Source organism: Oreochromis niloticus, linkage group LG1 (genome assembly GCF_001858045.2).
Source record: "Oreochromis niloticus isolate F11D_XX linkage group LG1, O_niloticus_UMD_NMBU, whole genome shotgun sequence".
Lineage (NCBI taxonomy): Eukaryota > Metazoa > Chordata > Actinopteri > Cichliformes > Cichlidae > Oreochromis > Oreochromis niloticus.
Genome location: NC_031965.2, coordinates 25,790,346 through 25,814,142, shown reverse-complemented (window position 1 = coordinate 25,814,142; position 23,797 = coordinate 25,790,346). Strand labels below are relative to the sequence as shown.

Here is a 23,797-nt window from a genome sequence, read left to right as displayed (position 1 = left end):
ATTTAGCCTTCATTTTCAGTCCATTACTTTCCCCAACTTGGATCATTTTCTGAGGAAAAAAACAACAACACTAGTACCAATTTGCAATCCTGTTGACATCCATATGAAACAAATATTGCATATATAAGTAAAAAGTATTAACATTTGTAGACCTGAATATTTATTTGTCATAATTTACAAACACAAGTGATATATTTATCTATTCAACTCTGATATCATATGCAACTCTAGTATTCAAATTTTAACAATGGCACCATATAATTTTTTATAAAATAATTAGAAAAGTGTAATTTTGATTACTTATTAATTGTGTAGTGAACTTTTAATATACTTTGGGAAAGTAAGCAAACACAATCAAAGGTTAAACTGAAAAAAAGACAAACGAGCCACTTCCGCCTTGTCAGCAAAAACACGTCCACGTCCCTCCCCTCATAGAATAGAATTATTAGTTTTCCACGCAAGCGTTTCCCTTTTATCAACTAAACAGCACCTCTTAAAACAGAATTTGAAGCGAAGCCTATTTTACTTTTGGGGGGGAAGGGGGAATATCTGTAAAAGAGACAAGAAACCAGCTGAAGTGATTTTGCTTAGTATCGCAGAAAATCCACTGTTCGGTATCCGCCCCATTAAGGTACATCCGGGACACTCGGGCGACCAAAACAGACAACCTAGAGCACAGCTTTTCAGCGGCAGCGCAGGGGGAAAGAGCGCTTGTACACAGAGCGAGAGAGCGAGCGATGGAGGCGGGAGGCAGGGTACCGTGGGTGAAATATGGGTCTGTCGTGTCCTTATTTGTGGTTGTGTTGGCCCTCTGGTTCCGGCCACCCCAGAATGCAGTGCTGGACGACCGACTGGACACGGTCCTTTCCTCCCTGCTCCGGGCTGAGCAGAAAGTGGGGATGAATAACGTCGCTAGACCCAGAGTAGCGATTGGTAAGTGTTACGAGCTAGCTAACGGTGGCTAGCCTAACCATAGACTATGAGTGCAACCTAATTTCAGGGGCTTGTGGATTAATGATCGATCAGGTAAACTGCGGCAGATTAACACTAACCTTAGTCACTGCCCGCATTTACTAACAGAAAATAAGTTGTTAACGCAGTGGATGATATTTGCCTCATATTTTATGTCAAACTTTAGTAAACAGAGAAAAGTACATTTAGGGGTTTGTTTTGGAAATAAATAAGGTTGTGTGTTGAAGCCTGAATAGAAGGTGCAGAGGGGGCAATAACCATGAAAGACTGTCACCAGGTAAGATGATTAGATCCAGCTTAGAAATAAAGTCTCAATGAATGTGCAGGTTACAGGTTTGGCATTTGGCGTGTAAAGGAAAATATATTTAATTTAAATGCAACTTTTCCGCTTTCTTTTAAACAGAAGATCAGTTTTTGTGTGAGTGTTTTAGCTGTTTTCCTGTTTGGTAATTATCTTCCAGTAAGGATGCATCCAATGATTTCAACAATGATATGAGCCAATTATGGCATTCACTTCAGTAATGTTTAAGGTGGGGCAGTATCTGCAGTTATCAGTAATATATACACTACTTAACTAGCAAAGGAAGCTTAATAGTTTTTGGAGCTTAGGGTTTTTTTTCTGGATGAAAACAGATGGTTTGGGGTGATTATGAATGTAATGACAACTTCTCTGCATGATATTAAGGAAGAGTGTTTGTGTTATCTTAAATAACAGATGTCTGTCCACTTTCCTGTTATTTTTGGCCTTTTTATAATAAAGAGATATTTAGAGTATTTATTTATTTATGCTTGAGTAAACAAGCCCCACTTAGAGATAAATAGTTAAGTTGTTTTGAACAGTCTTGTGAGTTTTCCTGCCAGAGGTTTATAAGCAGAAAAACCCTTGGTTGTACTTTGAACTTCTTAAAAACAACTGTGCAGGCAGGTGATGTAAGCTCAGGTATTCTTATAGTAATCCAGTGTTTTGTCTCGTGAGCAAGTCCTAAAACCTTGTGCTTTGGACCATCGCACACACACTCAATAAGAATCAACTTGTCTGTCAGGCCTTTACCCAATAGGTCACCAATAAGCTCAGTAACAGTACAACCTGATGTAATTAAAGGTGATTATAAGGAATTTCTGCCAACAGAATCAGAATCAGCCTTGTTGTTGTTGTTGTTGTTGTTGTTGTTGTTGACTAGTTGCATGTGTTTGTGTGTCACATCAAATTAAAACAAACTATAAGTGAAAGCTTGTTTTCATTGCACCAAAAGGGTTCGTAAATAACCAGAAAAAATAAACAACAAAATACTGTGGCAACATGTGCTGGCCAGTCTGTTATTTTGAGCACTGGTATCAGAGCAGAGTTATCCACGAGGGGATGGATTAACATTTATTGCTATTAGCTGCTTAGTTGCAGCGTTGAACACTGCAACATAAATAATGGCTTATTGACACTTAACCTGAGCCCTGACCCAGAAACAGGTTTGACAAATGCTAACTCTAAATTCTGTCTTAATCAACTCTGAGTTTTTAGCTCCAGAAACAGATGAGAGTTAGTTCAACCAGTCCACTCAGTCATCAGTTACCCACTGTTGATTTTTCATAGACAGATAAATAGTTAAAGAATGTGACCAAATATGACATTTTACATTTCTTAAATATAAATATTCAGCTGTAAACTGACTTTTGAATTCCCACAGTGTAAGGAAGACAGATTTTTGTTGATTTAGTGGTGCAAATCTTTTTCGGATGTTGCAGCTTTTCAAAATGTTGCTCAACATCAGGTCTTTAGTCTGTTTTTAAAAGCTCACTTTAAACTGCATTTATTCCCATTTAAGAATCTTAAAATGGTGCAGACAACAACAGTAGCATCATTTGTTCCAGCATAAGAAATGATTGATCTTTGATCTTTTTTTGTCTTTTGTCTTTTCTTTTTTTTTTTTGCCTAAAGTGTAATAAAGGTTAGTTTTATTGCAACAGGAATTACAACATGTGCAGTGCAGATTAACGAACAACTGGGCAACTTCTTTATTTTATTCTGAGCTAATCCACGGTCCCCATTGATGTCCACTGTTATCCTTACATTCATGATTGATTTGAAAAGAAGACTAACCAGCATTTAACTGTTTGTAAAGATGTAAACTGCTTTGACATTGACTGTAATAATGGGGGAAATGAAATGGTGTCATAGAGATGGTTCAGGTGCAGCATGAGGGAACATTCAGAGAGAAGCTCTGTTCAATAAAATATATAGGGGAACAGGTTAGGTTAAGTTGGCTCTGTTTCAGGAACAGTAAACTCACTCATCTCCTCTCAGGGTTAGCAAGCTCAGAGTTTCCACTAAACCTGCTTTCTGTGACAGGGTCCTGAAGGACTATAAAATGCACCATATTCATACTAACCGTATGACAGCAAATCTAACTGTATTCCAGAAGGTTCTATTTATATTTTTTATATGAAGCTATAGCAGGAAAAAAAGATAGGGTTGCAAATTCAGACAAAGGAGTGTGAGTAAAGTTTACGCCAGCATCAGTCAGATATGCAAAATGGATTCAAATCTTAAACAAGTTGCCTGCCTGCCTGAAGTGTTGGCCCCTGTTCAGACATGACCGGCATCTGTGAAGCTCAGAGCTTCTATATCTGCTGATGGGACATATGATCGATCCAGCAGCTGAAACTCTGACAGTGTGTCACTGTTTCAGCTGTGATTGGAGATAAATGCAGCCGTACTGGGCACAGCAGCTGCAGGTTGTGTGGATTTCTCACTATTTAGTATGTTTTATTTTCTAAAATGCCCTGGAGCGCACAATTTTATATATGTAGCACATTTTGTTTCAGGCGGAAAAACACACGTACTTCATACAGCATATGCTATCACAGAAATCGTAGCATGGCACCATGTTTATAATGTAAAACTTCATCAATACAAAAAAGCAACAATGAAATAGTAAAAAGGAAAATTATTATTGTTATTATAAACAGTGATAGAAAAAAACAAAACAAAAAAACACTGGTTATAACCTGTAAAAGGAAGAGAAATGACACGTCAAGCGTAGTCCAGTAACAATAGAAAAGGCCTAAAATTTTAAATGAATTCAACTTGCAGCTAGACTTGAGGGCTAGGCAGGAATGTTGTCTAGTTTGCTTTTAAATGCTGATGATGTTGGAGCACACCTTACATGATTTGAGAGGTTATTTTAGTGGCTTTGGAGCACAAAGGTAAAAGCAGTGTGACTAGTATGAGTCACACCAGTCTTCTCCCTGTCCTGATTTTCAAATGAATATTGCCTCTTTGAGTTTCTTTCTCTCTTTTTCATCCACAGGTTTTGGAGGTTGTGTTGACCTGATAGTAGACGGTGTGTCACTGCTTAATAAAACAGGCATCCAGCCCACAGACCAGCCCCTGCATCATGACTACCTAGAAAATGTGGAGCAGCTGGCTCAGAGCTTTGCATATTTCTTTGCACCAGGAGCAGCTGCAGAGTAAGTGATGTTTGTGTGAAGATGAGCCCATTTAAAAGTAGAGGTCCAGATCTGGAAGCAAATTCAGAGTACATATACATAGATACACATGTACTTTGAATAAATAAAATTGTGGCTAATTAAATATTTGCAGTCCTATCGGTGCTCTGAGTTTTTTTTTCTGAATTTTCCTTTTAATCCTAAACTGGAATTTGAGGTGTTTGTACTGAAAGTATACAGTTTTTTTTCCCATTTTTGATGCTGTTCATGTTTGAAAAGGCTTTTTAAGGCTTGAGAATACAGTTGAATTAATCTCCCTGATCTGCTCAGTCATTGCTGACTACTCGTGTTCTGGCGCCTGTGAGCTCTTGTTCATTGTCTGGAATAAAACACCCTAAGGGCAACAAGACTACAGAATCAGCAGGAACCCACACAGAAAAAGAATGCGTGCCAACATGAATTAAGACTTTTCTGTTAGAGACAGAAACTGTGTCTTTTTTAACATTTAAACTTATTTCTCTGGCCCTTATACTGCCTGTTTTGGGGATTGTAAGTTCTTAATGGCTGCAAAATGACTGAATGTATTTAGACTTTGTGTAAATACCATGCAGAGTAATTCTGAAGCATCTAATCTAAATAAATAAATGTCTAATAATATGTTCAAAGAACAAGAGAAAATTGTTTTTTATCTGGATAAGGATGCTTATTTTGAAAGGGAGATTTGTTATTACTCTTGTTTGTTCTACCTATCAGTGGAGATGTGCATTTAAAAAAAAAATGTTTTAACAAGTATTTATATTTGTGACTTCAGGCTATAAGAAAGCTGCTGTGTGAGCGTTAACTGATAAGCAAGAATGAGATGCAATTATCTGGCAACCAAGCAAAGTCCTCATGCTGTTTCATTCTGATATCCAGCATTCTGGCATCCTTGTATGTTTAGTGAGAGTCCTACTGCACTTTTCTTGATCACCCCACTTTTAATGCTCAAAAGGATGGACATAGAAGTAATATATTTCAGCCTTCGACTGCCACTGCTGCAATGGTCATTTGGCAGGATTTGCTATAGACAGATAGGGAGGACAGGGCAGGACAGTGAGACAGTGGTGTGAGGTGTGCAGTAGTTTGGGGTGGGGGGTTATATCAGGTATCACCTCTGAGTCTCTTGTTATTTGCAGTGGTAAGGGACAGATTGACAAAACTTAAAGAGGAGTCTCTGTGGACTAAGATGTTTGTAGACAACATTGTTGAAAGAAGTTAAGCGATCATATTAGTGGCAGATGCTGTTGTTGTTTTTTTTTCATTCTGTGGAAAGTTAATTAAAAATGTAATTTAAGCACCATAAATCACAGTAATGTCAGTTTTCACCATCACAGTTTAAACCAAAGTTTTTTCTTCTCCCGCAGGCGTTTTATGCTAAATGAAACCCTCTTTAGCGAGCTGGTCGACGGGGCGCGTGACTTACCTGGAAACAGATGGTCAGTAGGCGGCAATGCTCCAGTAATGGCTAGTCGCATGGCAACCGAGGGATGTGATGTGTTGCTGGGGGGAACTTTCAGCACCGATTTTACTGATGTCCTGTCGCAGCACATTACAGGTACTCGAATTAACACAAACTGATACATCCATTTTACTTTGAATGAAATATTTGTTTTGTCATTTTTATGTAATTTGTGATCTCCTCAGTGGCAGGTAAAGTGATAGATGAGCCAGACATTCATCTGATTCTGGAGTATCCATCTGGTGCCCGCTGGGGGCGCTATACCTCACGTAGAGCCAATAGGTAGGTGTCATACAGATGCATCAGAAGAGTGGAGTGCTTGTGTACACGGCGCTCAGAGGTGATAGTTGTTCACTTTGTTTGTGTGTTTGTGTTCTGTAGATACATCATTCACAGCGATGCCAATAACCCCTACCTGTCCTCTATGGAGGAGTTTGCTCAGAAACTTATAGACTTCAAACCTGACCTACTGGTGGTGGGAGGGCTTCAAATGATGGACAACTTCCCCTTCCGGTCAGGTAAGAAAGGTGTTCCCTTCTTTCTGATGCACAGTTGGGCTCACTGACGTTGAACGTATAACCCTGGCTTAACGAAAGCAGTTTGAGGTTAGCGTTACTCTCTCATATCACCGGGAGAGTAAAATTCTACTGATTGTAGTTATCAAAAGGAAAGCGGTTTCACCTTAAATATGAACTCTGGACAAAGTTGGTAGATAATTTGGGTCATTGTCTGGAGTTGAGATTGTCATCTCTCACTACTGGAAATGCTCAAATTTGTTTTTATGAGGGTGGTGTCTGAGTAGAGCATGCTAGAGGCAGGACCAGAGATGGCCACTGGCTAGCTGTGTATCACTGTTACCTGGAGCTATTCTCACAGTGACGCAAATTGTTGAGGGTTTGTAATCAGGAGATCATGGATATATGATCCCATGCACCTTTGTCAGGTAGTGTCTATGAAAGTTCAGGGCTTTAAGCATAGTTAAGCATACTGACCATTGACACTTGAACTTGGCTGGATTTTGGCCACATTTGGTGATAGCTGTATGTAAGGACTGATGTCAAAAGAAGAACAAAACACAGAGGTAGTATCATAGGCTCATAACCAGCTTCCCCCTCTGAGCCAGGCTGTTTGCACAGCAGATCAGCTGTGTGTTATTTGATCTGACAGTACCTTTGTCTTCTGGTCTGTTGTTTTTCCCCATGTCTCTGCTGTTTTTCCACTCTTTTCATTACCCTTTTGTCTTTCCTTTTGAGTTGCTTCTTCCTTTAACGTCACTGTACCCTTTCTCTTCTCACTTTCTTTTTTTTTTTTTTTTTTTTTTTTTTTTTTTTTTTTTTACACCCTGCGATCTGCCTGACAGCATCTACAACTCTTCTTTAATCTTCCACCTCTTTTGGATCATTTCAGGTGAGAGAGAAGCCCTCCTCTCCCGTCTGGGACACCTGCTTTCCTCCTCATCCCCTCAAATTGGAATTCATTTTGAAATGGCAAGTTTCGTGGAAGAGAGCATCATGGAAGACCTGCTCCACTACGTCATTCCCCATGTATGTTTGACTGATCAATGAGCAAAATGATATCACCAACACTGAAGAAGTAAAATTATTATGTACAGAAACAGAATGAGTCAGCTTTGTGAGAAAAGATGGATGCCAGGAAGATTTGGTTAGTTAAATTTGTTCCAAGCAGGCTGACTCAGTAGGAGCTGTATTTGCTTTCCAGTTTTGCATAATTATATTTTTAGGAAATGTGATGTAAAGCCATGCTCTGCTGCTTTCAAAGGTGCAAATTTTGGCCCATAATCAAACCTCTTCAATACTGTAAACACATAATGGACTGCAATTATTTTTTGCTAATTATTGAATATTGTTGTGGCTAGACCTCAAAGCTATGGTTTTCTTTGTGTAGTCACACAAAGGCTGTAGTTTATTCCACTCAGCATAACAAAATAACCATCAGCCAACACACATGTGCAGACCTGATGAAGACGTATCCCCCTCAGTAAAATCGGTCTTAATGAGTTACCTTAATTCTGCTTTTCCAGGCGGACTCTTTGGGGATGAATGAGCAGGAACTTCCAAACCTGCTTAGCTCGCTCAAAGGCTCCAACATCACCGTATTGTCAGACCCAAACCCTCGTGTAGCTACTGTTCTTGACCAGATGAGGGAGGTCTATCGCATTTTGAACCAGCGCGACAAGGAAGCCAGTGCAGAAAGTCGGGCAAATGGCGCCCGAGCTACAGGCAAACCACTGACCCGACTCCATGTCCACACGCTGGCCTTTCAAGCCATGATTGTGACTCGTGGCTCCAAGTGGAAGAACACCATGTCAGCCACTGCCAAGGCTTCGCTCACAGCTAACCGCCACGTCTGTGGCTCTAATGACATTGATCCCAGCAAGGCGAGGCTCATAATGGACGACTCTTTCTCTGTTAGCCGACAGGAGGGAAGCCAGCGTATCCCTTTACAGGAGACCAGGCCTGTCAGCTGTTGGAGTGAAGAGGACTATGAGATCTGTGTAGCACCAGTGCTGGTGTGCACTGAAGTTTATCAGACTGCAGGTGGAGGGGACAACGTCTCAGCTGCTGGCCTGGTTCTGCAAATCTAGAGAACGACAGACACCAAGTGGTCTGTGTGTGTGTGTGTGTGTGTGTGTGTGTTTGTGTGTGTGTCGTGCTAATCAGATGTTAGTGAACCGCGTGACTCTGGAAACTTGGATCTAGGTGTGATGCACACTAGCCTTCAGAAACTGACGCAGGTATCAGGCTGATGAGTTCTCCTCTGTGTCTCACAGTCTGAGGTGCACATTAAGGAAAATTGTTATCCTTCATAGTTGGAGTCAGATGATGGAGAACAGTGGTTATCTATCAGGTTAGGCCTTCAAATGTTTGATTTTTGAAAACAATACAAAGAAAAGGCAATCAAAAATTATACTTAAGTAATTAAGTGAAATATCTGCTAACTAGACTCATTGTAGTTCATTATCAGTTAGGTTAAACCATCACTGATTTAATCTCTCCTTGTCTTTTTCTGCGTGTGAAACCCGTGTACATCATCTCAATTGGATTTCTTTTTTTCTTTTTTCTTTTCTTTTTTTAACAAAATCAGTCCTGCTTTTTCTTACTTGGACTTCCATGTCAACTCACTGTAATCCATCATCTGACTCCATTGATTTTAAATCAGCTGTCCTCTATTTATCCAATGCCTTACAAGAAGATGTTCAGTCAGTATGAGATAAAGAGGAACGAGGTATGGATAAGGTCAGATACCAAACTGTAGGTTGTAGAGGGTTTTAAGTTTCTTTTTAAATAGTACAACGCTTTTAGTAGCCTTTTTAATTGTTTTGCACAACTTCTGCTGAAGGAAAAAATCCTCCTTACATCATGTAAATGCAGGGCTTCACTATGCAGAAAACCAGAAAAGATTCAGAAGAATCAGAAGTAGGTGAATCTTGTCAACTACTTGAACTCTACAACTCAGACCAGTGAACAAGCTTTAGACTTCACCTGCCTTTGTGCAACACACATTTTCAGATGAACCTGAACCTGCCTATGACTGAAAATATCTGAAGCATTTTAATGAAAAATTACAATAATTTTTGAACTAGGACCAAATTTGCCGTCCTTTGGTGTAGTAGGGATAATATATATATATTGACTGCTAAATAGCTGCAAAGTAATCCCAGGTGCAGGTTTAAAGACACTAAAATGTTCTTTTAATGACAGGCTATCCTTCCTCTTCCCTCTCCTATCTCATTAAAAAGGCAAAGAAAGCCCCTGTTCCTCCCTGTGTATGTGAAAAGTGTGCTTAGTGGTTTGGGTGTGTTTGTGTGTGGATTGTCATTCTGTTGCAGTGCAATAATGCAAAATCAATGTTAAGAGACCACTTTTGGTAGCTGCACATGATGTCAAAATCTTCCTCTCTACCTCCATGCTCTGTTTTTCCTTTCCTTTTTCCATTTCCTGTCTCTCTTCTGTTATTTCGTCATACCTGTTATACATCCTCTTTCTAATTATTTTTTGTTCTTCTCTTTTTTTTTTTTATGGCTCTTTAAGGACCAAATAACCAGCGTGGACTATCCTAGCCATTGTTGCTGCAACAGTGAAGTTCCTGACATGTGTGTCATGTGATATGGCTGGATATAGTGGAACAGTAGTTATTTAAAGGGGCATTAACAATCTACTTGAATCCATGCTGTTGCGCATCATGAATACCCCCAATGTCTGGAATACTGGACCAGTCAAATCATATTTTCTTCATGTAGTCTTTGCTTCACGTATTGGATTTAGAGTAAAGATATTGGTCCCTGTTACTTTAAACCTCCACTGAGATGATCTTTTGGTGAAAGGAGGGCCCAGCCTCTCCACCATCATCTAATTACCTTCTGGGATTGGATTCTCTTATATTCAAACCTGTATTTACTGATGCAGCTGGAGTTAACTGGGATCATAGCCAGCTATTGTTTTGGTTTTTTTCCTCTCTCTCTCTCTTGCTCTCACATTCCTTCCACAGATCCACCTTCACTTTCACAGGTAAACTTCAACATGCAAGTGGACTTTTTGTCATTCTTGATTAATCTATTTGTTCATTTCTCAATTTTACCAAACATGCTTTTTGAAGTGTGGAGCACCTTTTTTAAAGAGGAACGCATTTATTTTCTTACAGAGTGTGAGGTCAAGAAAAAAGGGAAATGTAGAGAACAGGAAATCCCTTTAAATCTTTTCTCTGTATCACGGCTGTACTGATTTAATGGTGTTTTGTTATTGATTGATTGAAAGATAATGAGCCTTATTCTGTTTTTACTTTTGGGGTTTAGCGAAAAGGGAACCTTTAATACAAACTTTTTCTATCACTATAGGCTGATCTTTCCTCATGTCTTAAAGAGTAACGGGTTGTGTTTTTACTGTGAATGGAAACCATAGCATGTGTTCATGCTCACATAGTGAAGTGGTTGTTTTCACCACCGCATTGCTTATCTAACCTCTAGATAAGTTGTGTCATCCATGTTTCAATGTTGTGTTTAACTATTTCATGCATGTTTGACTATTTGATGCAGAGTCGCCTGATAAAATGCTGATTAAGCAATCATTGATTTGTTGTTTTTCTTATTTTTGGGGGTCATTTATTTAGAATGTTCACAATCATTTTGGCTGCAAACTACATTTTAGAAGTAGATTCTTTTCTTTTCTTTTTTTTAAATCAATTCTGAGAACAAAGTCTGCTGAATTCAGAAGTTATTTTAGACACTAGTTACAAATACTGTTGGATGTAACATCACAGCTTCTTTGTCACAACATAATTCACTGCAATGAAGGTTGTTTCCTCTCTTCCCACATTTAACACATTTCATTTCATTTGGTATTTAAACATGCTTTCATATTTTGCCCACTGGCTGCACCAATAGGCCCACATTTAAACAGCAGGCAAGTTTAGCATGGATCCATCCTGCCTGGTACCAAAGGTTTAGGGTGGTGCTGGTGGTGCAATGGTGTGGAGGATATTTTCTTGGCACACTCTGGGCCTCTTGGTCCTAACTGAGCATCATTTAAACTCCACAGACAACCTTTATGACTACAGCGTACCTGTCCTCTGATGGCTGTTTCAGCAGGATAACGTATGTCACAAAGCTCAAATCATTTCAGTTCTCAAATTTCTTGAACATGACCACAAGTTCATTGTACTCAAATAGCTTCCCCAGTCACCAGATCTCAGTCCGACAGAACCGTTGGCATGTCGTGAAACAGAAGAGTCACATCATGGACGTGCTGCCAACAAATCTGCAGCAACTGTGTTATGCTATCATATCAATATGCCCAAATCTCTGAGGAATGTTTCTAGTAATTTAATGAATCTATGCCACAAACAATTAAGGCAGTTCTGAAAGCAAAACAAAATCCAACCCAATAACTACAAGGTTTCGATCTATGAACAAATGATTAAAAATGAATGTTGTCCATGCAACAGAAGTGTTGCATACTTGCAGTCCACTGCAGAGATGGTGAGGAGCCTGCGCTATTTTTATAACCCAGCATGTTCCCTCACCCTCTATTTTGGGCGCACGTTCTGAAAGCAGCAAGCCTTCAGCTTTCTTAAATACAGCTTCTTCAGCTGTAGCTCATTTCTGTAACTCCAGATTACCTCAGAAAAACATTTGAACAGCACCAATGGTACCATGAACTCTTTTATTTCTGCACAGAAACCCAACATAAGCCATTTTGGTGATTGTTTTTTACATTCACAGAAACTTGAGTGCATCACACCAGTAATTTCATACTGTACTGGACTTTCCTTTAGTGTCAAACTGGAGAAACCTTTTAACATTTCTTAAATAAGGAACGAGAGCTTGAGCATGCAAACTCTTATGGTATTCTTATCTGAATCCAGTTGAAGTATGCACATTTAATTTCTATATCACAACAGACATACAGATTGTATGTCACCAAAACTGTTAATAATACAGACTGCCTACATACATTTCATTTGGCATTTGTACATTATGCTTTCATACTTGGCTGCACCAATAGGCTGATTAAGCAATCATTGTTTTGCTGCCTACATTTTACGCTCTAGGGTCAGATGTGGGATAACATCCTTATAATAGATATGTTTCTTCTCCTCATCAGTGAACGCTGTCAGCATCTCATCCATCTCCTCCTGAGTGAACGGCTCACCTGATATGATATGGAGAAAAATCAAGTCGCAAACGTGCTGATCTACCTGAGAAAAAACAGATGTTTGTTCCAATCTACACACAAACACCAAGCAATCTGAACACATAAAATTATTTTACAAGTGTGTACATCAAAACTGGTATAAATAATTCAACTTAACAAATTCAAACAATCCGTGCATATCAAGTGATCTGTACACACGCAATTAACATTGTGTAAGTAAAAGTAAATGGAATGCCAATTATTTTTAAGCAAACATAGAAAGCCATGGACCAATCTATTGTATTTACTGTGAAGTACACACAAATTGTTGCCTACATTGATTCAGTTTTATTCATATAGCACCAAATCACAACAGCAGTCACCTAAAGGTGCTATATACTGTAATGCAGAGAGCCTAGAATGATACACAGAAAACCCCAATAATCAAATAACCGCCTTTAAGCAAGGACTTGTTGACGGTGGGAAGGAAAAACTCCCTTTTAACAGGAAGAAAGCTCTGGCAGAACCAGACTCAAGGAGGGGACGACTGGTGGGAGGTGAAAAGAGAGACAGGATTAAAGAGAGGGGTGGAAGAGAGATGGAGATTAATAACTAATGATTAAATATGGAGTGGTTATATGCAGTGAGTGAAGCATTGCAGTGTAATTAAGGGGCACCTGATCCAGCCCTAACTATAAGCTTTAGCAAAAAGGAAAGTTTTAAGCTTAATCTTAAAAGTAGAGAGGGTGTCTGTCTTCCAAATCCAAACTGGGAGCTGGTTCCACAGAAAATGCTCCTGAAGTCTGAAGGCTCTGCCTCTCATTCTACTATTAACATTATCACTTCAATAATTATCACATTTGTAAAGCTGGTTTTTCGCTTGCAGATCACATCATTTCTCAAATACAGTAAGAAATCTCCATTGCTGTTGTCACTGTGTCATTGTAATCTACTTCTAATTGCACACAAAAACAAAACCCTCAGTTTTACCTTCCTTTGTCATGTAATTTGTCAGCTCCTCAGGCTTAAGGTATCCCCTCTTTTCTATGTCTAGAACCTGCAAACAGAGTGTCAGTGCCTTTGTGTTTTAGCAAATATCACATGCCTATACTGCCAGACTAGCATCCCTATGCAAAAGTGGACAATATGAGGAACAAGGAAACAGCAGGAAATTTCACCTCAAAGGCCTGAAGCAGAAGCTCATCAGCGATGGGAGGGAACCTAACAGACAACAGCACAGCAGTAATGAAATGATGACAAGCCAAATACTGCAAACAGTGAGTTTAATGTCCAAATCATTACGTCAGTGATGTAGCACTGGCTGTTCTTTGCTTGTTTGTTTAAGAGTTTAAGTCTGAATCTAAACTTCAGCAGCTTCAGGCACAGAAAAGCTCACGTGTAAAAGGAAGAGATATAAATTATTTAAACAAGGCTGACATGTAGTATTTCCTGAGTGGTGAACAAACCTGACCTGAAACACCAGTGATCAAAAATAGAGTACTGAGGTTTGCACAATCTTTACCAGACTGATCACAAGACTCATAGTAATGATATGCATTCATGTGTGCCTTCAGTATAAGAGAAAAATACATTGTATAATAGATAATTTGGTTTAACAAACTCCTATTTGCATCTCAGCCTTCTTCTCATCCACAGAAATCAGAAATTTCTTTATACAATGATATAACTGAACTGTCTTACTTGTCCTCCAGTAGCACTTTAGTCATGGCTGGGAGGAATCTGTCCCAGTGGATATATCCTGAGCGCTCATCTTCCACCTGGTTGCACAGGAACAGGCTGTTGGGGGTTGCTTTGAATTTTCTAACAAAAATAATGCTTCTAATGTTACCCAGGATTTTATAACAGTCACATAATGGCACAGGAGATTCTGTAACATTACTGAAATGCACAATGTCAGAACCCTGTTTGCACATCCCATTACTGATCTTCCAAAATAGAACCAGACTACGGGAGGATGCTATACTGACCTCAGATGTGAACTTCTGTAGGTCTGCCTGAGTGGGAAAGAAACCCAGTGAATAGAAGATGGTGCCAATCTCCCTAGAGAACAACAACAAGAAGTGCATTAAAAGTATTTAAAAGGACAGTTTCAGTTAGTTTCACTAATTCCTGTGTGCTATGAACCATCTCACCGCAATGTCCTACTAAAGCCCACTCAGCCAGTGGAAAGCCTTGAGACAAACCACAAACTTTATTTCTCACAGCCAGCGTCCAAATAACCCACTTCAACCAAACTATTTACCAGTGGAAACAGCTGCGTAATCTGAACTACACAGCATTTTGTATGTCTTGAGACTTGAGTCCCACATTTTTATTGCCTCTAATATTCAGAAGTCCACACTGCAGGATGGACACCTATGCTATATCTAACAGGGAAACTCACAGGTTATGTAGATCTCAGCAAATGTGATGGAAATAAAACAAAGAAAAGGAAGTGTGGCTGAAGCCAGGAGTAGTCAGCTCTCAGAGATTGGGCCACTTGACTTTCAGGCTCATGTTATTTATGTAGAAATGAAGTTAGAAACGCAAATACTTTATATTTGTTTTTGTCAAACTAAATGCCAAATCTCTAACCTAAATAATTAGTTTTTCCCTGGACAGACCAACAATTTTAGGTTAGCAAAATGTCCTAAACTGTCCAAGCCCATGTTTAGTTTGTCAGACTGTATAAAAGATATACAGTCTGGTTACCTTAGCAGGGAGGACACTTTGTGTGCAGTTTCCACTCTATTTAAAACCTCCAGTGAGAAATTCAAAAACTTACAGACAGGAAACCTACTGAGAGCAGATTTAAATAAACAGCTGTGTTTCGACCTTTCTGCATCTGCATAAGTTAGTAAAAAAAATATCTAGGAATTAAAGCTGCTGTGACCTCTAATAATGCTAATTAAAAAATATTCTACTCTACCATTTAGTTTAATTTTACATAGAAAGCACACACTTGGCTTAGAAAACATGCTGCACTGTCGCTGAAGGGAAAGGACATGCACATTTGTTTGCCAGATGTTTTCATCTGTGTGGCTGATTAGAGTTCCTCAGGTTGCACAAAGCTCTGGTGAGATTTTAAGAATATTTCTTACAGCCATTTATTGAAACATGTACATTCATAAGTGGAAATACAGACACTGTGTAATTCTAACTCTCTTGAAAGTCAGTGTTCTTGTAATTTTGTAGTCTTCAGGAATAGTTCTCCAGGCAGACAGTGTTTCATTTTGTGTTTTTGTATCCAGGTATGCTGTTACTGCATCGGCTGTGTTTGGGGTCAGACTCGTTGATGAAAAATGGGAGCTCTTACCAATCAGATGGTATTCCACGGTGAATCAAAATCTGTCAGTACTTTTCTTTATTCATAATTTCAGGAATTTTGAATAAATTCACCAACACCACTGACTGAAATGCAGCTGTACTTTGCTTATGATTGCCACCGATATTTGGCCCAGTCCTTGCAAAAACATCAAAAACCTCCATGGCACTTCTGTTTTCAAAATAAAACTAAGATCCCTGTATTTTCATGGCAAGGTTATGTGAAAACAGTTTTTGTGTAATTTGGCATACCTCATCCTTTTCTTTCTGTTTCCCTTCATTAATCTTTGGGAATCACCTTGTTGGTGCAAAAATACTATTTTATGCCTTTCAAATGTATTATCTTTGGAATTTTTTGCTGATTCAACTAAAGAAATGGGGAAAAAATTATGTGTTTTTGCAACAGTCTGCTAATAGAAGGTGACCAGTAACCGTTAAAACAGGTTCTTTGCTGAATTGTTTTGAGATTGCTGAGTTCTTTGGTGTTGACACAACACTGGTTCTGGTCCCCAGAGGTAGGTGTCTTGTTTATGCTAAAGTGATTCACAGGTAAGTGTTAAGTGGGGTCGCAAAAAAAAAAAAGGTGCAACACTGGAACAAAAATGAAAGAGCTATTGCTAAAAATTACAATAAAATCTGGCTCCTTGGTAACAAAATGCAAAGAAATGAGGGCTGGCTCAAGATTTTCTCACAAGACTGCATCTTGTGTACTTGTTAAAACGTTTAAGGTCCTTTGGATCTTCATAGTAATCAGCTTCATAGTACCTATTAAGTATCTTTCCGGTAATAAAAGTAAATGGCTTGTCTTGTTTTACCCACTTGATATCCACTGTGTTATCAGACTTGGTGTCAAAGGCTTGAAAAGCGCCTTTGAGCTTCTTGAGGATCTTGGTATTAAGCACGGTGGCCTCTGACAGACAAAATAAAGAACACATAGTGAAGCATTAGCTTAGCTGGCTTAGTTCTGGAGGAAATAATGACAATACTTTCATCAAAGATCAGCCACTATGACGGGTCGGCACAGAGTTTTAGACTGAAACTTTCACTGTGGTCTCAAGATGTTCAATTTGTAGACAAACTGAAAATGAAAGTAACTATTACCAACCTGCACTTTTGCTGTTCTCCGCCATGTTTGTCCGGTCGCTTTTCTGTTGCCCAGCAACAGTATGGTAGGAGACCAATTAAACGCCTCTGACGTTTGCCATCTTTTAATCGCCAGAAAACCTTTATTGTCGAATTACATAGAGCTACTAATAACACATTATTAATTAATTTATTTTTTATTTAAAGCTCACCGTCTTGCTGAAGAAGTCATTCGATTAAAAAAAAAGCCTTCCAACAACGTGACCCCTCAGAAGTTCCTGATATAATGAAGCCACGAAAATGTGTTTTCATACTATAAAGGTTTTTTCCCAAGGATTTTGTTAATTTTCTATGAAATAATCTATAAGTATCACATTTAAACACAAGACAGACTGAAAACAAACAAAGAGAGCAGAGAAATACTTGTTTCTTATTTATTTTCTTCCGCCTTATAAATGCATAAAATGGTTTAAAAAATTAGCAAAAAAAATTTAAAAAATTAACAAATAGTACACTCTTTCACACTAAAAACATTTCAAGTATGTAGATAATGATAGCATTTTACATTACTTTTCATTTTATTTCAATGGGGCCACCATAAAGATTATTTTCTTTCATACTCCTTGTCTAGTGAATTCAATATGTACTCATTTTACTTGCTGACATAATATTAAGGAGAGCGAATTTTCATTTCAGCTGAACCAACTGTGAATCTGAAACATTATAAAAAACAGCTAAAAGTGCAGAAAGTCCACCATCCACATGTACATGAATCCACAGTGTCTACTGACATTTGGGGAGGAGGACACATCCAAGTAACATCCAGTCAAATGATGCAGTAGCTCATAAACTGGTGGTATAAAGCAAACAAATACATTAAATAATCATGGCAGAAAATGGTAAATAAATGGTAAATAAATTCAATTAAAGTAATAACACATTTTCCAACTTAAAAAAAAAAAATTAAAAGGTCTCTTTTAATCATGGCTTCTGTTTTATTGTTGCAACTAATATTACATTCTGCCTTTAACCCATTAAAAGCTCTGGGAATCATTGAGCATCCCAATACAGTGGCAGAAATATTTTGACCAGAAAGACCTTTTGACCACCCATCTACATGTTTAACAGTCCAGTGAATTGTGCATTAGCAGAAACTCAGAACTCAGATCCAGAAGAGGACCATTTTTGGGGATGCTGATTAAGAAGCTATCCCATACAGTACATAAGAGACTGAGGCCTAGATGACAGAGTGGTGTTTTCTCTAGTGTGTTTATGTGTGTGTGTTTTATATCTCTGGTTGGCCCTGATGTACAGGGATATTGTGGTCCTGCCCCAGATCTTCTATTGTGACTTCTGGGATTTGATGTCTCTCATATTCATCCATTTGCCTTATGGGTTCAACTTCCTTTCCTTGTACATCCTCTTGAAGCTGAATCTCTTCACGAATCTGTTCCTCTCTCTGCTCCACTGCACCGACGCTGTCCACGTTAGCAATAGCGTTTGATAGCTGTTCCTCCACTACTGCTTCCTGCTCCTGCTGAGGTGCATTGTTGTTGCTTGGGTCCTTTAAGGTAGAAAGTTATGATGAGGTGTTGTTTTTGCAGCCAAATATAATAAAGGTGTGAATAAAACTACATCAAGCTTGAACAGTATTAACAGTACTTCCAATACATTTGCAGTACCTGTGTGTGAGTGAGTGAAGGGGAGAGCAGCTCAGATAGAGCCAGCAGACCATCCTGGTTTAGATCCTGAGTCTGTAGTAAGAAATCTACCATAGAAACCACCTGAAAGCAACATGCAAACATACACAAATATCACAGAGTGAAGGAAAAAGGCCAACACCTTGTCAGTTCAAATACACACACATACAGTCGCTCCTGCTAACCTGCTCACTGGCCTCTGCTCCAGGTATATGATGGGAGTTAAAAATCTGAGAGGAGCTTCATCATCTCCAAGCCATCTAAGAACCCACTGCGATCATAATCATAAAGGCCAAACAGGAAGAATACCTCTGGAACATAGCACAGCACAATTCACAATTATACAATCAAATAAAAAAGACTTTATTAGATTCTGACTAATAAAGTCTACATTATTTGGCAATGGTGATCCCAGTCAGAACCCATCAGTGTAATATCTACTGGTAAGAGGCATTGTTTACCTTGTTCCCAGGTGGTGATTTCTGGTCCTCCTTGACCTCCATTCTTCAGGCTTGATTGAATGTAACTCTGTCTCAAACTGTGGTACACACAACAAAAAGCACAGTTTAGAAAAAATGTTAGAAAGCAGATTGGTAGTGCAACTGCCATGTGCTACAGACTCTTTCCACCCTTGTGCCATCTGGTAGAGGGTATAACACTCAAGCACCCTGTGCCAGACTCTTCAAGCTCCTAAACCCCACGCTCCCGTCTCCAAAAACTTGGACTTCACTATTTCAGTTCAGATGCACACAGACTTCTGCTCACAGAGCCTGTTTCAGCTCTTTAAATCATTTATAACATGTTTAAAAGAAGTTAAAGATCCCCTTCAATCATGTTCAGTGATGTACAAAATAACTTGTGTCTCATGTTGTGAGAAGAGGTTAGAAGAGAAATCAATACCTCTTCATTCATTAAAAAATCTAGAATGTAGCAATAAAAATAACCAATTTTATTAACCGCTTTAGATGGCAGCTGATCGCAGCTGATCGCAGCTGACACAGGGCGAGATACAGGGTACACCCTGGATACAAACAGACAGATAACCATAAACTTGCACAGTTACAGGACTCACTGACAGAGTGTAAAGTCATTAAAAGGTGGGGAGCGGAAAAACAAGAAGTGAAAGTGAGCTGACTGAATATAATTTTTAAGGAAATTAAACAATGAGTTTCCTGACATCACTGTGCGCACTTTTATTTAACTCCAATTCAGCTCCTGTTCTTTTTTATTGTTAATGACTGATGAAAAATTCTGCAATGTGATTTTTTTTCAATCAATAACAATAAACTAATTAACCTCAAATTCATGTTGCTGGACTGTGGAAGGAATTTGGGGCCAAACATATGATTTTCTTGCTGTGAAACAACAGATGTTAGCCACTGCGCCACCGTGTTGCTCAGCAATGTTATTATTCACACACACACACACACACACACACACACACACACACACACACACACACACATATATGTATATATATACATACATATAGATATAGATATATAGATATATATAGATAGATATAAATATAAATATGTTCACCTTGCTGGAAATAATATGACAAATTCGTCCATAGAAGTCCAATAGCACTGTTTTTTAAATCAAGGCTGTGAAGTGAGAAATGTTCATTGGCACATGCCTTAAACTCATATTTTAGGTACATGTGCTATGTACTTGTATATGTAATCTTAAGTGAAGCAGATGGCAGATGTGTACTTATAAATGATTTCCTATATTTGTGAATAGACTCTTGACATCTAGTGAACAGGTATTAAACTGGTTACACACCCTTAATATAATAATAGAAACTTCTTAACATTCTTAACACATAACACGTCGTAGCAGGCGGTTCTACCTTTCATAATCTTACATGAAGTAGATGGTAACAATGATGATCTGTGACAGATTTTGATTGAAGCAGCTGTGTTGAAGGCAACTCAGTTGTGCTCTAAAGGAAACACCTTTGGCCTGAATTTTGGATCAGCTATGAGTCATGAGCTTTACATGAGACTTAAAAAGGTATTAAGGCAAGATCTGGTGGTAAGAACCGAGACTGCTCTCAGGGCATCATTTGTTTTAACATCTTAAACTTCATGCACTCCATCACATGCCATAAATGAAGCAATGTTGCAACAGTGAGACACTCTAAATGCTTGAATAATCTTTTTACAAATGTTGATTCAGGCTGCACAAAGGCCTGCTTTGAACCAACATGTATTATTTACTAAGGGTGGTGTAAATTCCAACTGCTATTCCATACAGCTAACATTTATCTGGTCTTACATGCAATAACCTTAAGATGAAAGTATGATAGCGTGTACACATTATTTAATCTTACCAACAAATGGAAAGAAACTGCATCTGTCGTGTGGTTAGATATTTCTTCTTTTGTTCTCTGAACAGTTTATTACAGGCAAGTTCAAACTATTTCAGCACAGTAGCAGCTATGTGTGCTGAGATAATATTTGCAGTGTGGTGAGGAGAACCCCATAAAGGAAATTAATGCAGCATAAATGAGCTCTTAGGTACATGTAATCTTATCATTTTATAGTACAGGCCACATCATTAGCACGTCAGAGCAGCCAAAGTCCACAGCCAAGTCAGAAAGCTGCTGTTGAGTGAAATGACTTCAGATGTTCAATAACAGCAGACTGTACATGTGCCACTCACCTGCGTTCCTCCTCTCCAGAGCCAAAGGGATTGGGTAGTGCTGCAGAAGGGGGATGGGCATCTACTGATTCCTCCCTGTGCAATAAATAAGCAAATAAATCACTCAAAGAGCTTCTTCCTGCATCCCTGCGTTCGTTTTTAGTTTAATTCCCCCCCCCCCAAACATTAACAGAGTGTATCTGCAAGCCTGATATATAACATTTATATCCAATGGGAATAAATAATAATCAATTATAGAATAAAATCAACTCAAGCAGCACATTTATGAAAGCCTGAGAACATTTATGCCTTTACATGAATGAAAAAAAAGAGAAAATGAAACTTGATGACAGAAGGGGCGGTTACCTCTGTGTTCCTGGAAGACCTGGTGCAGCTAGGCACAGGTGTACCAGCAGGGTCAGAGACAGAACACGTGGAACCAGCTGGTCCAGGTGACACTCCATGAGCATACCTAAAATTAAACAGCCATGTTACTACCTTTGTGCAGGCTCTTCATTGCCACTGCTGATGTAAATTTATATAAATAAGAATACTTGAGTTTTTACAGTGCACAGAATTACTAATTCTGATTGTGTTAATGAAACTAGAGGAAACTTTTATGGGCATTGCAGTGGTCACACAATGCAGCAATTGCTGCCTTACAGAAAAAACAAACCTCAAAAACAAACAAACAAAAATCAGTCCCTTCAGTAATATTGCAGAGCTGCAGTTATACAGCTTTCACTTGTCACATGGATGAGAAACTTCATGATTCATTATGGAAAAATCATTTGAAATGTTTCCATCTATTTATAGCTCATTGCAGCCCCTTCATGCTGTCTCCAGCGATCATTTCTCTGTGACTCGCCAGTCCATTTAGACCAGCAAACATTAGCTTTCTGAACTAAAATGCGTTGCTGTGAGCTGAATGGCCTGTTTAAGAGATTCCAGAGATGCGCAGACTAATAACCGGCAGCTTCCTCCTCCCGTGGAGCAGCAGCGATGCTAGTCTGGCACAGCACGCAAGACCCGCGACTACACCATCAACTCATTGTTACTGCCTGATCACACAGCCTCCTTTAAAGGCACGTTGACATCACAGTCTTATATTAAATAAAACACATTTATAAAGATAGCTGTGAAAGAATAGTATTGTTAACTAAGAAGCGCATCGTAACCGCTGCAGCTGATGAAAACAGCTCAAATCTCTACTCACAGTGACAATGAGCCTACCTGTCTGCATAGTTGATGTATGAGCAGCAAAAGGCATTAATTCCGACACCTTACAGGTTCATATCTGGAGATCACCTCTATCCCGCACCGCCCTGCTCGCGCCGCCCTGTGGTCTGCACTGCGCAAAGGCGACTGCGTGCGCGCCCCCAGGCTGCCACGGAGTACAGTAGTGTGTTTTGGTCAATGACAGGGTCCACGTGGAAGAACTCAGCCGCTGTCGTGTCAGTGAGTTTGCGCAAGCTTCGTCGATCTCTTTGTGCTCCTCCGTCCGGTTTTTCCGCCACGCCTTGTCCACGTCCTCAGTGATCCCAGTCGTCCGGGTGGAGCAATCACTCACGGCGTTTATAGTGAGGGTTATTTCATGTTTCGTGTCAGTGAGCCGCATTATCTCATAAAGGGCTGGCCAGACCCCAGTAAAGAGTATGTTTGTGTGGGGCGTTAAAGCTGAGAGACAGTCTGAAGTTAGTCTGATAGTGTGGCTTTCATCGTATGAAAGGCAAATACTTTATTTTACATTGCTGCAATTGTTTTCCCGATGAACATAAAAAGGAAGTAATATATTTTTTATACTCCTATGCGACAGGCTTATGTACCGTCTTTCGCAATAACTGCCAGTTGTTGTTTCAGCATCCATAGATAAACTTGATCCAGTCAACATGTGGTTAAATGTCTTAGTGTGTGGGCTGATGAGCTGTTTTATTTCCAGGCTTAGTGCAACTTTATCCAACAACAAAACACACACTTCCAAAAACTGTGTAAAATTAGCAAACCAGCTTTATTGCATATTTCTGTTTAAAACCTTAAAGACACAGTATAAGCCACACGTATTCACTGCACTACTAGTATTCGACCACAAGATGTCACTGCAACACTTTATTTTAATTGATTCTTATGATCCTGATGTGATGCTTATGATATATCGTATCAGTAGGCTATTAAACATCATGATGAAGGAGAGGTATTAAGGTATTAATAAAAAAAGATGTATTAACGTAGTGTAAAAATTAAAAACATTATATATTTTATTCAGACATGTTCAGAGTTGATATTATGGGAGGAGGATGCTGAAGATGAAAACAGGAAAGTGGAGGTTTCTGGATGTGGTGACAACGTGCAGGTGGTCAGGTGGTTGGTGCTGGGAAGATGGTAAATGGTAAATGGCCTGTATTTATATAGCGCTTTACTAGTCCCTAAGGACCCCAAAGCGCTTTACATATCCAGACATCCACCCATTCATACACACA

General features: G+C 39.1%; 3 protein-coding genes across 3 annotated transcripts; 1 reads left to right on the top strand and 2 right to left on the bottom strand.

Moving 5' to 3' along the window:
* The first annotated feature begins 497 nt into the window (after positions 1 to 497).
* Positions 498 to 10,999, top strand: adpgk2 (ADP-dependent glucokinase 2). Its single transcript, XM_005458949.4, has 7 exons — positions 498 to 933; positions 4,278 to 4,437; positions 5,820 to 6,010; positions 6,100 to 6,196; positions 6,296 to 6,432; positions 7,322 to 7,458; positions 7,956 to 10,999. Exons 1-7 carry the CDS (start codon positions 738 to 740, stop codon positions 8,517 to 8,519), a joined length of 1,482 nt encoding a protein of 493 aa, XP_005459006.1. The 5' UTR covers positions 498 to 737; the 3' UTR covers positions 8,520 to 10,999.
* Positions 11,000 to 12,079: 1,080 nt separating this feature from the next.
* Positions 12,080 to 17,158, bottom strand: drc8 (dynein regulatory complex subunit 8). The gene is made up of 7 exons (XM_003454520.3): positions 16,994 to 17,158; positions 16,708 to 16,798; positions 14,553 to 14,625; positions 14,266 to 14,342; positions 13,743 to 13,785; positions 13,555 to 13,621; positions 12,080 to 12,582 (listed from the first exon to the last, which is right to left on the bottom strand). Exons 1-7 carry the CDS (start codon positions 17,016 to 17,018, stop codon positions 12,464 to 12,466), a joined length of 495 nt encoding a protein of 164 aa, XP_003454568.1. The 5' UTR covers positions 17,019 to 17,158; the 3' UTR covers positions 12,080 to 12,463.
* Positions 17,159 to 17,944: 786 nt separating this feature from the next.
* On the bottom strand, positions 17,945 to 22,859 carry cgref1 (cell growth regulator with EF-hand domain 1). The gene is made up of 7 exons (XM_003454491.5): positions 22,554 to 22,859; positions 21,687 to 21,792; positions 21,342 to 21,416; positions 19,133 to 19,209; positions 18,857 to 18,982; positions 18,654 to 18,755; positions 17,945 to 18,535 (listed from the first exon to the last, which is right to left on the bottom strand). The coding sequence occupies exons 1-5, from the start codon at positions 22,588 to 22,590 to the stop codon at positions 18,894 to 18,896; spliced, it is 384 nt and encodes a 127-aa protein (XP_003454539.2). The 5' UTR covers positions 22,591 to 22,859; the 3' UTR covers positions 17,945 to 18,535; positions 18,654 to 18,755; positions 18,857 to 18,893.
* Between the last annotated feature and the right edge of the window lie 938 nt (positions 22,860 to 23,797).